The sequence below is a fragment of the Tympanuchus pallidicinctus genome, unplaced genomic scaffold (genome assembly GCF_026119805.1).
Source record: "Tympanuchus pallidicinctus isolate F22 unplaced genomic scaffold, pur_lepc_1.0 scaffold10, whole genome shotgun sequence".
Taxonomy (NCBI): Eukaryota; Metazoa; Chordata; class Aves; order Galliformes; family Phasianidae; genus Tympanuchus; species Tympanuchus pallidicinctus.
Window position 1 is genome coordinate 4522574 of NW_026294619.1, and position 16325 is coordinate 4538898.

At 39.5% G+C, this 16325-nt stretch overlaps 1 protein-coding gene across 2 annotated transcripts in view; it reads right to left on the reverse strand.

Annotated features, from left to right (window-relative positions):
• GRAMD1C (GRAM domain containing 1C) overlaps positions 1-16325 on the reverse strand; it is a 50657-nt gene that overhangs the window by 31703 nt on the left and 2629 nt on the right. For both annotated transcript variants that reach the window (XM_052704992.1, XM_052704990.1), the window contains exon 3: positions 1849-1933. In XM_052704992.1, the coding sequence (XP_052560952.1) occupies positions 1849-1933 (85 nt within the window). The remainder of the gene's footprint in view (positions 1-1848; positions 1934-16325) is intronic.

Below are 16325 nucleotides of genomic sequence, written 5' to 3' on the forward strand. Positions count from 1 at the left end.
TGTTACTCAATGCTCAGGCAGCACAAATAGACTCACCTGCAAGGCAAGAAATAAAAATGGAATAAAATGCACCACTACAGGGAAAGGAGGTAGAATTTTATGCTTGTCACCTTTTGCTTTTCTTTTTTTTTTTTTATGTAGCAAAACAGGCAGGTAGAGTTCTGAAGAACCAAAGTAGTGCTAAGTTAGACACTATAGGCCAAAACTCTTTGCCAGATGCCTCTCTTTCCCTACACCTCACATTGCACCACGCTCCTCACTACTCCTACTTTGAGTTGAGTTGTACTTCTACTCCTACAGCAATGTCATCAGAACCACAGAACAGTTAAGATTGGAAGTCTGGAGGCCACTAGATCCAACCTCCTGTTCAAGCAGAGACAGCCATATCAGGTAGCTTTTGAAGATCTCCAAGGAGGGAAGCTCCATAACCTCTCCAGGCAACTTGTGCCAGTAGTTAGTCACTCCCATAGTAAAGAAATGATTCCCAATGTTTAGAAAGAACCTCCTCTGCGCCCGCTTCTGCCCACTGCTTCTTGTCTGGGCACCAAGCACAACTGAAAATAGCCTGGCTACATTGTCTCTTTCTACAGATATTTACTGACATCAAAGGGATTCTCCCTGAACTGTCCCAGCTGAACAGTCCCAACCTCTCCTCCAAGGAGAGGTGCTCTAAATCCTCTAATCATCTTGGTTGCCCTTGTACTCTTTCTAGTAAGTCCATGTTTCTCTTGCACTGTGAAACCTTGTGCTGGGCACAGTACTCCAGATGCAACACGTTGAATAGAGAGAAAGGTCTCATTCCACAACTTGCTGGCAATACTCTACTTAATGTAGCCTTCTTAGAAACCAGGGCACATTGCTGGCTCAGCCTATGGATAAGCTACTTTGGGCAGTAAAAAAAGTCTTTGGTTTTCCAAGGGTAATCGATTATTTTCCTTTCAATTACCAGTTTTTCTGTCTTCTAAACATACAGCTGGTACTTGTCTTTCAGAGTCTTGAACTGCAGGTGACCACTATGTCACTCTCAGTCCCGGAATAAGCACCAGTCAAGGTGTCAAGCACAATGGTTCAGGCTTATTTCCAGAAAGCAAAGGAAATGCTATAGGCAATGGATGATCTACTTGCTTAACTGGGTCAATGAAGCAACACTCCTTGCCTTTGTATCCTCAAAACAAAGCCAGTACAACTATAGAATTCCTACCTTCTCTCACAACATCTGTAACAACTAATTCAACCATAATTAATTTCCTCTTCAAAGAGATACAGAGGACTCTTCACGCACTCAAAGGATAGGAAAATGAGTAATCACAATGCTTCAAGAGTTACCAAGTCGGTCATTCACTCTGAAAAGAACATAAAACAAATCCAGTGCTCTTAGGATCTAATTCTACCTCTGTTCTCACACTTGCATTGCACAATTCAATATATTACACTCACAGGCTAAGTGCTCACCGTGATCCTACAGAGTAACCCCTTCTTCCCAGCTTGTCAGCTAACATGCACCAGTCACACCTTCACCACTTCCAGTGGGTATTTTGTCACTCAGTAAAAAGTAACAGTAGTAAAAGAAACCAAGAAGCTTTCACCCAATATACGGATGAACCAGATAATTCTGTATATTTTTCTTCACTTCTCAACCCAAACAACAGTCCAGCTTTTCCAAAAGTAGGCAGTACATGAAAGGACTTTGGGCCAGGCTTTCCCTACAGGTATTTGATAGTAGTTTAGAGATAGGAGAACAGAAAACGCTGAGCTGCAGATTGAATATACCATTAAAAAAAAGCCTTGGTACAGCTGCAGTCAGAAATTATCAGCCTAACACAAGAGCTTTTGGTGTCATTGTCTTACCTACAATGAGTCTCTCTGAATCAGGCAGATGAGAAAACTGCCTCTTGAATTCCTCACTCCTGTATTTGTAAGTGGAACTTGAGAGCTGCAACAAAGAACGGCAAAAGGTTAAACAAATAGATTTATTTTCAGCCATTAACTGTCTTCATACTAGATCTGTAACTTTATCTTAAAGACCAAATTAACATCAAAGGAGCAATAAGGAATAGGTGGTATCTAAATGTGACAGTGTCTCAGCCACAATCTTCCCTTATACAAGACTGTGCTCCCAGAATTTAGGATAGGATGATCCACGCTGTATGAGGCCAGACGCCGGTTATAAGGCATTACAGCTGCTAGATGTCAACTTATTCCACTCAAAAACACAAGACAACCCTTGCAGGGCTAAGTCTCTTCTAGCATAGACTCAGTGAAGAGAGAGCAAAACCACAGCACAAGAAGTGCCAGAGCAGATCAGGTCCTCACACAGGCCACCAGCTGGACAGAACGATACCACCTACAACACCAATTTCTAATTAGAGTGCCACTGAAGTAAAATGTTACTATAAAAGGGATTTTTGCTAGTTGCTATAACTAGACCTGCAGGAATAAAAGCCAAAGCTTCCTTCTGTATGTACAACCATCAGCACCACTGTCACTTCTTGATTATCAGACCCGAGCTACTTCACCATGCATTTTAAAATAAGATCAAAATCATTGATGAAAATTATGTGGTAAAGTCACAGCAGAACACATTCAGCCAGGTGGCCCTTAACTTCTCATTCTTATAAATCAATGTCCACGCTCCCTTTCAAATGAAAAAACCTCCACATGTTCTCCAAAAACAACTCTGCTGTAAAAGCCCTATTTTTCGTTGTACTAGTTTTCATTGTACATAATGAGGTCTCGTTTTTTTCCCTAACAGATGTTCACCACTTATTCTAGGGGTCTTCCTGATGAAATGCTGCGTAAGTCAGCATTTCAGTCAAATTATAGCTAAGACAGGCAGAAGTCACTCTCAAGCAATACAAGTTCTTTTGTTGCTGTTGTTTTTTAAACAGTCTGATTTCAGTTAAGCTTTTCTGAAAATCTTGACAGCATACAGCTGCTATTCTTCCTTGGAGCACCCTTCTCATTCTAGAACCTGGCATATATCCTAAACTCATTTCTGTTAAGAGATCAATGGCTATTTATTTTCTGGATGGGGGAAGAAGGGCAGCAGAAGAACCACTTTTGACCATATAACCTTAGAGTATGTTTACTAGAAGACACCCAGTTTTGGCACACTCCTGCAGCACAGCAGTTGGTCAGTACCCTTTAGATACATCCATGGGTGCTTTTACAGTTTAATTTTACAGTTCAGAATGTAACTCGCAGGCCACAAGTACGGATGTTTAAGTGAATAAAATACACCAAGGACGAAGTTTCCAACTCAGTTTAGCTTTAAAAAGATACTGAATAAATAATAACTCAGTAAATCATCCTAAATGTTACCTCACACTACCTCTAATAACAGAAAGTCTTTATGTCTGACCTCAAGAGAGCACACACTTGCTGTCCACTAATATTCTGAGCACTGTAATGAAAAAGGCAGCGAGGGAGACAGAGAAAATAGATACTTCTCCCAAAAGGGGAGAGAAAGAAGAATGAATGCTTTAGGTGCAGCCAACAGGGCTATCTGAGGCACGTCCTCTCAGCTGTATGTTTACATCGTTTCATTACAGCTATTTCTGAAGTTATAAGTGCTGTATTATTGGAGCACATGTCATCTATTAACATAGATGAGCTGTGGTTTCTTGGCCTTGTCACGTCATACTATGAAACACGCTTTTCACTGATCACCTGAAACAGATATTCAATGACTGCATCCCATCAAGAAAGGGTTGCTTTCAATTATTCTAAAGAAAAAAAAAAAAAAGACATAGGAAGGAATTAAAAGCTACCTTGAATTTGTGAAGTTTCCACCTATAGTTGCAGAGATACACATTACATCGCCACAACTGTCAGACTGAAGTCTGAACCTATTCAGTAACACTAACTCGATAACACTACTTCAAATATGAGAAGAGGGAAAGAACTCATCTGTCATGAGAACAGAAGAAAATTGAAAGTCTTCCAGTCTGACATACGTAGCCATATTTTAAAGGAAGATGAACTTTCTCAGAACTGAGCTATATCGAAATCGACCATTTCTGTGGTTACAAGACAAAAGGAATCAGGGAGAGAGAATCACGATGTTACAGAATCACAAACACTTTTATACCAGTGCCTGAATCAGCCAGTTCAAGAGCTGTAAGAACCCAAACCTCAAGAATCTTGAGTTTTACTTAGAAATGGAATTTCTGCAGAGCATAAAACCTGCTACAACTTGTCTGAGAATCCCTTACTGCCACTGATGAGTGTTTTTTGTCACATGATAAGCAATAAGAAACACTCGTATTAATTGTACTTTTCTATGAAGCTCTTAGAATGTTTATGAAGAACCTGCTCCAAATCCTTATCTAATCAGCAGAAGAAAAATGAGCACATTGAAGCTTTTTAACCTTATCTTTTCCTTGTTTTGTATGAAGAGTAGCTCACTTAGATCTGTAATTATTATGTGCTCAGCATGTGCCTTGGTGATTAAGACATCAGTCAATGGACTCTGGAAACAAAAGGAGCATTTTTAATACAACTGGGAATACCAATTTCCTTCAAAAGAAGAAAACAGACATCTGCATTTATGTGAATATAGCATCTCTCATATCACCACTGAAATATTCATAACACAGCAGTGTTATGTATATTCATAACACAGCAGGTTGCCACCCCTCCAGGTTACAAAACTTATCATCAAATTTTAAAACAAGAAAGGCTGACATTAGACTGCACTATAGAGCTTAACAGAGGTAAACAGCAGTTTTTAATATGTGTATATTTCTAAGTTTAATTATGAGTCATCAGGCAAACACTTTGCCTCAGGATAATCTTAGGCATTTCTGGGCACGCTATATTTGATCACTAAGCAAACCATTAAGTCAACAACATACTAGTACTCTTCATCTGAAGCCACAAAATACACCAGAGATCTGTAAAACAACATAAGCAGAAAAACCTCTTCAGCATCATCCAGAAAGTTTTATAAAGGCAGTTACTTAAGAATCAGGTACTACCTGAAGACACTGAACCAACAGATTAACACACCTTGTTCAGAAATGGACCAGAGTCCAACTATATTAAGTCAAGTTCCAGAAATAAGGTCAACCTAAATAGGACTAACCTGAGTTATTTATATGATGAAAGCTTGTTAAAAACAGTGTCCTTTCACACTTACAACATCAAAGTGTGGACAATGAAAATAATTTGAGGCACTTAGGAAACCACGGAGGAAAATTAAGCTAAATCCTCTCCCAAAGGTACCACAAAAAAAGCTACTTGTCAGGAAATAGTTTGCACATATAGCTATGCATGCAAAGAGTCAACCTCAGCAGAATTGCGTACACATTTTTAAAGCATACTAATGACAATAATAATTTTGCATATGCTTTGTTAACATTTTGCCCTTGTTTTGAAACACCACAAAACTACACACAACCTGACAATTTGCAGTCTGTGTTTTTGACATGCAGAAGTAAATACAAAAAGCTGAGAGCACAGGTCAGATGACCTCACTAAGAGTAACACAACTCGGACATCACCTGATTTTAAGAGATCCACACAAGCTTCCAATGAACTTCACAGTCCTGGAAACAGTTATTGTCATGTGCTTGAGGTCATACGTCCAAATAAGCCTGTGAACAAGCTGCCCGACTTTCTCCTTTTATGTTCAGAAGCCTCACTTAAACATCAAAACACGGCCAATGAAACTACTGCTTTTGCTCTCCAGTCCACAGGCAAGGAGAGTTAATGCTGTCCACCTCTCTTAAAGAACACCCAACGTGCTATTCTCCAAGTACAGACAAACTTGACCTATTCTTCCCTATTAAGTTCCAAGGTGTGGCTGAAAATAAATTATTTTTTAATCCTACATTAGCACATTAAAAGAGCCATTAATTATCCTTGGTAAAATATTTGCATTCTTAAAGAATGTACGGTTTTCTCCTCCTCCGCTATATCTAAAATTCTACTTAATATCAAGAGTAAAGTCTCCAGGAAGACAACACACAGTGGGAAAGGAGATGAATTTTACACAAAGAGCACTTTAAAAAGTCAGAAGTATTTTTGAAACTTATCTGTAGAAGGAGAAATGTAAAAAGCAATCCAACACTAAACTTTCCAAGTCTAAAGTTTCATTAGGCTATGAGAAACCTACCTGTGTCAACAGCCCTGAACAAAAGTCTCATTTAGCAGAAGAATGCAACCAAACTAGGACTTCACTTCCTCCAAAGTAGATACAGGCAAAACTTACCTATAAAAAAATGGAGCAATTCCCATAGCACATTTGGGCAGTGGTCCCTCCACTGAGGCTAACAAGCATTTTCAACTATGAAGCACCAATCCCACGACAGTCATTTCTTCAGTCTAAAAAGCTTCATTAGAACCATTCAATCTAACCTACAAAGCACAAGCCACACCTTTTCTGTTAAAAACCCTGCTTTAAAATTGGAGCCGTGATGATTAAATTTCCTCTTGGGAAAGAAAAAAATTACACACTCACTTTATCTTCTTGATATAAGAAGTATCACCACTGGTGGAGAATCTATCCTAGCTACAGATTGAATGTTACCTTCATCTTGTGAACTGCTGCAAGAAAGCTACCCTCTACCTTCTTTTGGAAGATATTAAGTTTCTCAATTCTATTGCCAGGAAGATTTTTTTTCAGACTTGTTTACATGCTCTATTGAATTCTCTCTTACTTTCAGTTTGCTTCTTTAGCTGTAAGCTACTGAGATACACACAACATTGCAGGAATCACATCAAACACATATATCCAGGGCTCATGTTTGCCATTAGGCAACACAGTGGAAGCTCACTGTTCACATGACGACTAGACTCTCTTATATTTCCAGGATCCTGGGACTGTTTTCTATTTCTTCTGAAAATGAGTGCGAGGCTGTACTTTGAATGCCAGACTTGTTCTACAATTCACCCTATCAAGGGCAAACAGCACAGATCCACTCCTCTACAGTGATCCAGTTACACTAATCAGACCTTAACAGAATCACAGACAAATCTTGGGTTAGAAATGACTTCCAAACTATTGAGTGCTCTTAAGCTTTACTAACAGTAACTTGCTGCTAACGAAGATATTACACCTGCACAGAGAAAGCACTAGTCACAGGACTTCAGGTGACTTACTGTGATGTGTACAGTACATTGTGTACTTTGGGACTCAGTATGTACAGAGTCTACTTTTTTTTTTTTTTAAATAAGGAACTATTTGATCTTACCTCATTATCTACACAGTTTTATTTAATTAATAGGTCATATGATTCATATCAAATAAGAAGAAAAGCAAGTTGCTAGGGCACTTCAACCATTACAATTTATAGGTATCTGCTCCCCACAAAATCCCATGCTCTCAAGGAAATGGAAACTAGCTCAATCACAATGGGAAGGAAGAAGAGCATAAGGAGCCTAAACTATTTCACTTGCATTCATTTTATGCTCTTCTTCACTCACTCATCTTCTCCAGCAAGAAGAGTTTCCTAAGCACACAGCATTCTTTTTCTGAGCTACTGGCAGACACGTGGCCCTGCACTGAGTCGTTATGTCCCCTTCTGTGGACCAGCCCCACTCTTATTTGCAGAGGCAGAATGAGAAACAGGTTTTAAAATTTCTTAGTGCCTGAGCAGAGAGCAAATCAATATCAGTCTTGTCCTTCCATAGCATCTGAGTATAGGCAGAGAAATTCACTGTGCTGTATGCACCTTCTGTTGGAAATACACCATGTAACTTCTCAATGAAGGGATATTAAAAGAGCGAGTAATCAAGTTATTTTCCAGGTTTTTGCTTTAAAAAAAAGCAACAAAAACACAAGATACCATAAGCAAGGCAGCACCTAGTTCCCCTTAAAATAAATGTTAGTAATATTAAATAGTTTCTAGAGAAGTATAAGACAGGCACAGGAAAAACAATCACTGATTTTTTCTGCTTAATATGAATAGCTTCCAAAATTACACATAGCAAGAAAATTGAGGCATTTCATTATGGAGAGCTTCCATTATACTGGATAAGCTCTCAAGAAGTATTTGAAAAACATTCAGTGTCATTAAACTGGCTGAATTAGGTACTTCTGGAGCAAGACTAAAAACTGGGTCAAGTACATTAGAAGCTCTGGGTCATGTCCCCCAGCCTCATCAGTTCACCCACTAATGCCCCACATCTCAAACAGCAGTCCAGCCCTACCTAGATCCACTGCAGGCATCAAGCCCTTGTTGACCTGATGCAGACTAAAGCATCACATTTCTGAAAAGCAGTTCCGCTTGTCTACTCATCAAGAGGAAGGCTGTATCACAACTGTTTACCATGTGGTGTGATATGAACACAGCTGGCCTGGAATCCTGCTCACAAAGGCCTGATTGTCTCTTGTATTCCACCAACCACCTCCTCCTTTCAAGAGCAGGACAGAAGGTTTCGTGCTTGATAGGTGCCTATACAATATAAATATCAGATCATGTTGGAGCACAGCTTGGAATTGAAATTTTTTGTAAAAAATAAAAATTGAAACCTGGCTTTTTTCCAAAGCAGAAAGGCAACTCAAAAGGTTTGATATTAAGAGATGGGGATAAAAGATCTCCTCCCAACCCCTCCTCCCCTGCCCCCAGTAACCACCAAAGAACAGTAGGAAGAATCTTGAAACAAAGTGTTTCCGTTTAGAACTTGTGAAGACCTCTGCAAAATTCCTCCTTCAGGACTCCTTTCAGAATCAGCTTAGTTTCACCAGCCACTATATATCAGGGAATTAGGACTCAGCAAAAAGCTACTCTAACAAGGTCTATATTTAACCTTATGGGGCTCTATTCTCTGCTCAATAAAGAAGCAACTTAACTATGCACATTACCAGACCAGAGCCTAGTTTTCATGAGAGCCGCTATCCAGAGGGAACAGTGCCTACTGAATAATGCATCTTGCCAACACAAAAGAAAATACACTTCAAGCACAAAAAAACAAAGCCTGCTGGGAACGCATTACAGATGGAAATGCCTTCTTATCAATATGAGAAAGCCTCTTATCATAAGGAACACTATAAACTTCTCCTTGGGAAAAAACAAAACAAACACAACCACCCTGTTTAGATTGAAAATACTCCATGCTTACTCTGAAGCACTTGCTTTGCAGTGTTTAGTATTTTCTTTATGCAAGGAAGTGTTCTGAACCATTCCTAAATGGCAATATACTTTCCTACGCCAATGTACTTTCATAACTACTCTGATTTGGATGCAAAGTCTCAAGTCTGACATGTACAGCGAGGAGCAGAGCATATGTTCAATTTCAGAAATAAAGCTGACTGAAGCATGAAGCTAATGTAAAGGCAGAAGAAGTGCATGCCTACACATAACCTCCTCCTCTAGCTAACTGCAGCCCAATCCAGTCCTGGCCAACACTCAGGCAGTCTCTGCAGCTCTCTTCTCCTCACCCACTCTCTCAGAGCCAGCGCTGGACACCAGCCAGCAGCACCAGTTAGCTTTCTGCCAGCCTCTGCTCACACACCAGCAGGGAAAATGGGCAGAAACACACTGGCTTTGCAGAACTAGCACAGAAATGCTACAAAAAGAAGTCAAATCTTAAGGGGAATGAGGCAGCAAAGGGGATTCATGTAAAGCCACTCAGTTCCAGCCTGAAATGACCATAATCTTAAAAAGACTTTGGAACGCAGACTGAAGTTGCATAGGTCACTTCAAGTTCACAGAAGTCCCAAAGGGGACAGCAGAGGAAACTACCATCACCAGGGAAACATCAACTCTGAAAAGAGCACTTGGTCCTCAGTGCTCCTCCTCTCTGCATCAGACAGCTATAATCCCTGTACCAGCTGCACACAACTCTTAAAAGACAGACCATGTCTACACCACTTAACTTAGTATGTGACCAAACCTAGGTTGGCACAACACCCACTCTTTGCCTGCTTCTTTAAGTCTTCACACCCTTCCTAAGAAGCCTCCTCAGGCAGAGCTCCAGAGGATCAGAGAAGACTGAGGCATGCTTCACACAGGGCCAAGCTGCCAAAATGAGTACACTGCTGCCTGGAGCTCAGCTCTTCACAGGCACAGAACAGCTGCTGCTAAGTTATAGGGCTATGCATACCCAATAGGACTCTCCACTTGCTCCCAAAGGAGAATAGTAGGCCCATAACTACTCTATTTCCTTTGTGCTCCCTATGTTTTTCTGCCCGTCCCACCTAGGGCCTGCCTGTTGCATTTCTGCAGGTAATGATGTGAAGTCAGGCTTTGACTACCTCTGCAGAGAGACGTTCTGGAAGCAAAACCCAACTCTGAAGAAAAGGATGGGCTGCTTATAAGCATCACTTGCTGCCAGCAAGCCACTGATGCGTGGAGAGTCTGCACAGCCCTTTTTGGCTACATATCAGCCATGCATCCTCAGCTTCAACATTCTGTCCAAAAAGCTACTGTAATACTCATAAGGTTTAAAGATACAAGACAAGAGGCAGATGACTTTGTGACACTGTATAAGAGTCTAGGCTGTGAGTGAGAAGGTACCCTTGAGCACCTGGCTGAAGATGCAACTAATGACTCACCAAAGTGACATCCCTCTCCTAGTGCAGTGCTACTGAGGGAACTGAGAGGAAAAAAAAATTGACCTCAGCACATTTTTATCATTCTAACAACCAGATTGAAATCTAAATGCCTGCAGGAGAAGACAACTGAATACAATGGGCACATATTTCCAGTCATTTTACAAACCACAGATACACACTGCTCTTAAGCACTCATCTTCGTGCACCTACTAGGGTGGTGACATTTTGGATGGCACACAGTCCCCTTGTCAAGATCAGCTGCATGAGCAAATAGCATGAACTGGTTTCACCAGAAAAACAAGGCAACTCTTCTCCCTTCCCAAGGCAAAGAGAAGACACATCACAGGGAATCTAAAGGTTCTGTAAGAGCAGCAAGGCACTGAGAGGAAAAGCTATAAAGGAAAATATTTGCTGGCAATTTCTTTCTCATAGGAAGACAAGGGGACCTAAAGTGATCTCAGAAAGGTATTGCCAAACACTGGATGCCAGTGTGATTCAGATCTCAGAAGCAGCATGAGTACAAAGAAATTTAAGGGCATTCATTTCCTGTTGATAAAGTGAAGTCACCATCTGATTAAACACCTAAGCATGGAAGTTTGACCCACTTCACAATAAGGCTGGGAACTTCAGTTTCAACTATAATTATTTATATAACTACTACAAAACATCTCTGAGGTCAGATGAAACACTTGGATTTCTAAAGATGAAAGTTAAGCAAAGATTTGGACTCTTCCATAGAAAAAAAAAAAAAAAAAATACCTTTGCCAGCTCTGAAAAGAAACCTGACATACTTTTAGCTTTCAGCAGGCAAGATCTGATTTATTCAGCGTCCTCACCAACACACTGCATTGACTGGCAACAACTTCTTTAGATCTGGTAGTAAAGTTATGCCTATAACGTTTCTTCTAGAGGTGATGTTTCACACTGTCTCCCCAGTACACCAATAGAAGTCAAATTGACAAGGGTCTTAAGTGCCTATCCTCATTTTGGTTTAGGAGAAGTTTGTCAGTCTGTATATTTTCCTGATTACAAAGATGTAATTAAAAGATTCAAGTAATCCTTTCCCCCTCATACTTCAGTTCTTTTCCACCCTTACTTTGCCAGAACTGGACTCTGGCACTTACAATTTGTATTTTGGGACTGCAACTGAACTTGTATACAAGTCAGAAAAAAAAGAGGTGATGACTTCTCAAAAGATTAATTCTGCTTTCCCTTAGCACAGATGCATTAATTGACCTTTGTCATTTGCTTTTCAGCAAGTCATAGAAGGATATATAAATATTTTGGATCAGGACAATAGTGAGAGATTGCAGAAGCGTATTAGACTATGTAAATGGCTGTAGTTTATGCTATAGTGAATGCAGAATACTACAGCAATTACAATGTTGTAATTAACAGTGGTCATCTCATTTAGCTAATGAGTAGTTCTACTGCATCTGAAATTGCATGAAAAATAACACTGAATTAACCCTAAAGATATTTTTCATATATCTAATTTGACTTCCTTTTCTGCCCCATAAGTCAAATGCAGATTCTACCCATTACTACATTAAGAGCTGCTACTGGATTTGATCGAATCACTCTCACCATGAGAGAACACAGTTTTTCAACTTTATATAAAATGGAATGTAAAGGGTCAGCTATCAGAAGACATTTTTGTCAGTACAAGCTAAGCAGAGCTACAGAAGCTTATGTATGATCACAGTTTATGATCACAGACTTCCACTCGCTCTAAACAAGGGCTGATATCTTGAGTTCTGCTGGGCAGAAATAGCAGAAAACAGGAGGAGTTGACAAGTTCCACAAGCAAGCTGAAGTTCTGAATGACTCCCATTTCCTTGAATTTCAGGGAAAGTGGGAGTGGAAGGGAGGGAAGGAGAACAGGTGTGTTGTGATCAGATTGCATATCCATTACCACATGATCAAACTTAAAAGCTGTGAAAGAAAATCCCAATTTACTGACTTCACAAGCAATTTTCAGGAAGCACTACTCAGAAAGCACTTTTATTCTGTATAACTTCTAAAATATGGCTGATATCACTAACAAGTCTTTACATAAAGAGACATAACCATCTGTTACATAGGATGAGACAAAGTATGATTTCCAGAGTCATCATTAACACCAAAACCATTTATTCATCCTGAACATTTTTATGCTTTTAGAAGGAGAAGTCCATGTCCCAAATCATCTAAACACCTACATGAGATTCCAGATTGAATTTTTTTTTCTCTTAAACGCTTCCTTGAGATTTTTCCACCAGTCGCTGCTAAGGACTTAAGTGCAGCACTACACAACCACACATGATGTAGTTCTGTTTATCTGTCCTCTTCCCTTCCAAAAGGATCCTAGAAGAGCTTCTGTCTCTTAGAGCTCCTTTAAAGCTTTCACTCCTCAAACTGTGAGGCTCTTTTCCATTAAAAAGATATGATCATCCAACCAACATTACATTGATTTTCTAAGTGATGCTGCACTTCCAATTGTTTTGTTTGTAGTGACCTAATAAACAGATCACACGAATCTGAAGTATTTTCTTCCTGATCTGTTAACTATGCAGTTAATTCTTCAGACGAGTGTGACAATACATGTTGGATATAGCTTTAAACCACTGTAGCTGGGGAAGGCATATTTGGACAGGGTACTAACTGCCAGACTTTGTTCGGAACAGGCTGAAACTCTTTGGCAGACAGATCTATTCTAGGGCTTGCTTTGGAGCTACATCAACAACAACGAGCGATTCCCAGGATGAAAATAAGCAGTGTGGGGGAACAACCACCAAATAAACAAACAAACCCCACAAACCTAATAAGCAATGTGCAAGGGCCAGTTAGAAATACAATTTGCCTTTTCCTCGCTCTTTTAAAATACTGCTATAAGCAGTGTTATCACAGGGTTAAAAGCATCTATTATAGAGATTCCAGGTAAGTCAACAAAACTAAAAGGGCTAGAAGTAAAGCAAAAGCTATTTGTACCAACATTATGGCACTTCAGAAGAAAACAACGTAAGCTTAAGATTTTTTATTTTTTATTCTCTTCAGAGATCTACATCTAATTCTTGTTCTCCTGACCAGAATGCTTTATACCAGCAAATAATGAGGCAACTAAAAATCCTCCCCTGATGTCACAAGCAGAGATGTCTCTTCTTCATAAGCCAAGCATTCAGAGGTACAGATGAACAGAAAGCTTTATTTAGAAAAAGAAAGTATCATGTCAAGTACACAACATTGGAGATGAAGTGACTAGAGGACCTTACATAGGAGACTGCCAAAATATATTTACTGATACAACAAGCCCAATAATTCATCCCTAGTGTGAACATGAGTCTGCATAGAAAGGAGTATTAAACTATTTTTTGCATCTCTAGTGACTTCAACTAACTCTTACCAGTCTCAGGCCCCAAAGTATATCAGTGGACATCTGTGCTGCAACACATTATCATTTGGATGTTATGTATGTATCTGCACCCCTCCTGAACAGGTTTGAGTTTTATTTACTGTATTCTTGAGAACATATGTGCACGCTCCCATAGATTAGTTCCTTGTATCAACTACATCCACACTTGCCAAACTTCAAAATCCTTTTCCAAGTTTTGTGCAACCTTGCTTGTTCTGGTATTATGAAAAATAAAAGATTTCCTGTTTTAACTTTTCCCTGTATCACTCATTTGCTACCGTTGTCACATGCCTTCACACTGACCACTTCTTTCAACATTGTATTGCATTCAAGTTTTCTTCTTCAAAACATCTTCTACTACTTTTCTTTACAACACCTCTCTTGCACTCACATTTCCAAGCTCTTAAACAAGCCTCCCATATAAAAGCATTTCCCAGAGAGGTGCTTATTTGATTTCAACAACTCTTTCTACCAAACATTTTGTGACAAGGGAAGGACTTACTTTTTTATTCCTTCTTTCCATTGGCATTCTTCTTATGATATACATATATGAACTTTCTTTGACTGCTTATTAATAGAAAGCAGAGTTCCCAGACAGAATATGCTCACTTTGGATGCAACAATCCTTTTCACTAGTTTCCTTGTCCATCTTTATCTTTTTGTTCATCACAATAGGAAGAGTCAAGGCTTCCACAGATTTCTTCTTCCAAGGATGTTAAACTTAATTATATTTCAACACAAAGAATGGTGGGGAAAAAAAAAATAAATATCAGTCTTGAGATAAAACTTCCAGATGATGACAATCAAAGAGTCTTTGGAAGTTAAGTTTCATTTCTACCTGTAGACGCCAGAACCACATAATCAAAAATAGATGCAAGTCTTACAGGTTCCAGTAAAGAGGGAAAATCCTCAGATGAAACTTCCAAGTGAGCTTTTTTTTTTTACTCCATGAGATTACAAAATTCTAGCTGGGGAACAGACTCCTGCTCCCCCCCAAAAAAACAGCAAAAAAAAAAAAACCCACAATACCATATATATATATATAATCAAAACAACATTTTAAAAGGTATTTATGAAAATGATATCCTCAAAGAAGCACTGCAAGCACTACTAAATGCTGTAAATCTTGTAGAAAGGATTCAAAGTGCTGCTAATTTAAGAATTGCTTACAGTAACTGGGAAAATTCATTCTCACATTTTTTCCAATAAAGCTGTCCAGACTGTTCTTGCTTTAGAGATGGGGGGGAAAAAAAAGTCGGGCATAATAGGATGAGTTTGTTTTGTTCTCTTCTTTCCCTTTCTTCCTTCTCCCCACTCACCACAGTCAGGAGAGAGAGATTATAACCCAGAAGCTCCCATCAGAGTCTGCTGTTCACTGCATCTGCTCACAGCACATACAGAGAATTAATGATACCTGGCCTGACTTTCAGAGGCATGGCACAACAGTTTACTCCCACTCAAATCCATGAAAAATTGAAGTCAAACCAGTTAGGCTTTACCATTGACATTTGGCTTCCATCAGAGAAGGAACAATACATACTCAGGTAAAGAACAAGAAAAAAAAAAAAAAAGTGTTTGAAAGCAAACAAGACAGGCAACAAAGCTGATAGCTGGGTACACCATAGGCTATTCCTGCTACTGTAACAATTTCTTAGTTTTACTGACTCAAAGGTAGGAATGAGAGTAATAAATCCAAACCTGCCACATGACACTAAGATCATCCACAGTAAAGTGTTAATGATACACACTTAGCCCACTGCAGCAAGCTGCCTTCCCTGCTATCACCTACACATCAACTGTGACTCAGTACTCAGGGAGTTTTAATGGTTTGTTTGTATACTTAAGCAGCTGATCATCAACTATGCAAGTTATTAAAACGCATTTTCTGTCTAGAAGAGGAGGGAAAGATGCCAATGACATAACGTTTTAATTAGAAGATGCAGACACCTTTTTTGCCTTCCTTCTGCGACATTCTGTCTAATGCTACTTCTAAGTCCCCTTGAGGCTAAGAAAATGAGTAGCACTGCCTCCTACAAACAGATCAATAGAGGTTTTCTAAAACTAATCAGTGCCATGAACAGCACTGTTAGAACTTTACAAGCCACAGCACTATCTTACAAGAGAACTGTGTCAATATCTGCCTCTTAAGTACAAGGTCATATTTATCTATCCAGATAAACATGAACTTCAAACAAATACCAAGGCCTTCAAGTATAAATCTTAAGCAGATGGCAACCTTTTAAACACAGCAGAGAACACTTCCCACTTCTTTTTGTGGCTGCCAGAGCACTAAAGAATCCAGATCTCCGGAGAAGCTGTGGGCAGGCAGAAAATGGCACTGTGAGGACACACAATGTACCGAGCGCAAAATACGTGCCTCAAAGTTCCACTCAGAGAAACCTCAAGTTTAGTATATACTGGGATCTGAGATGT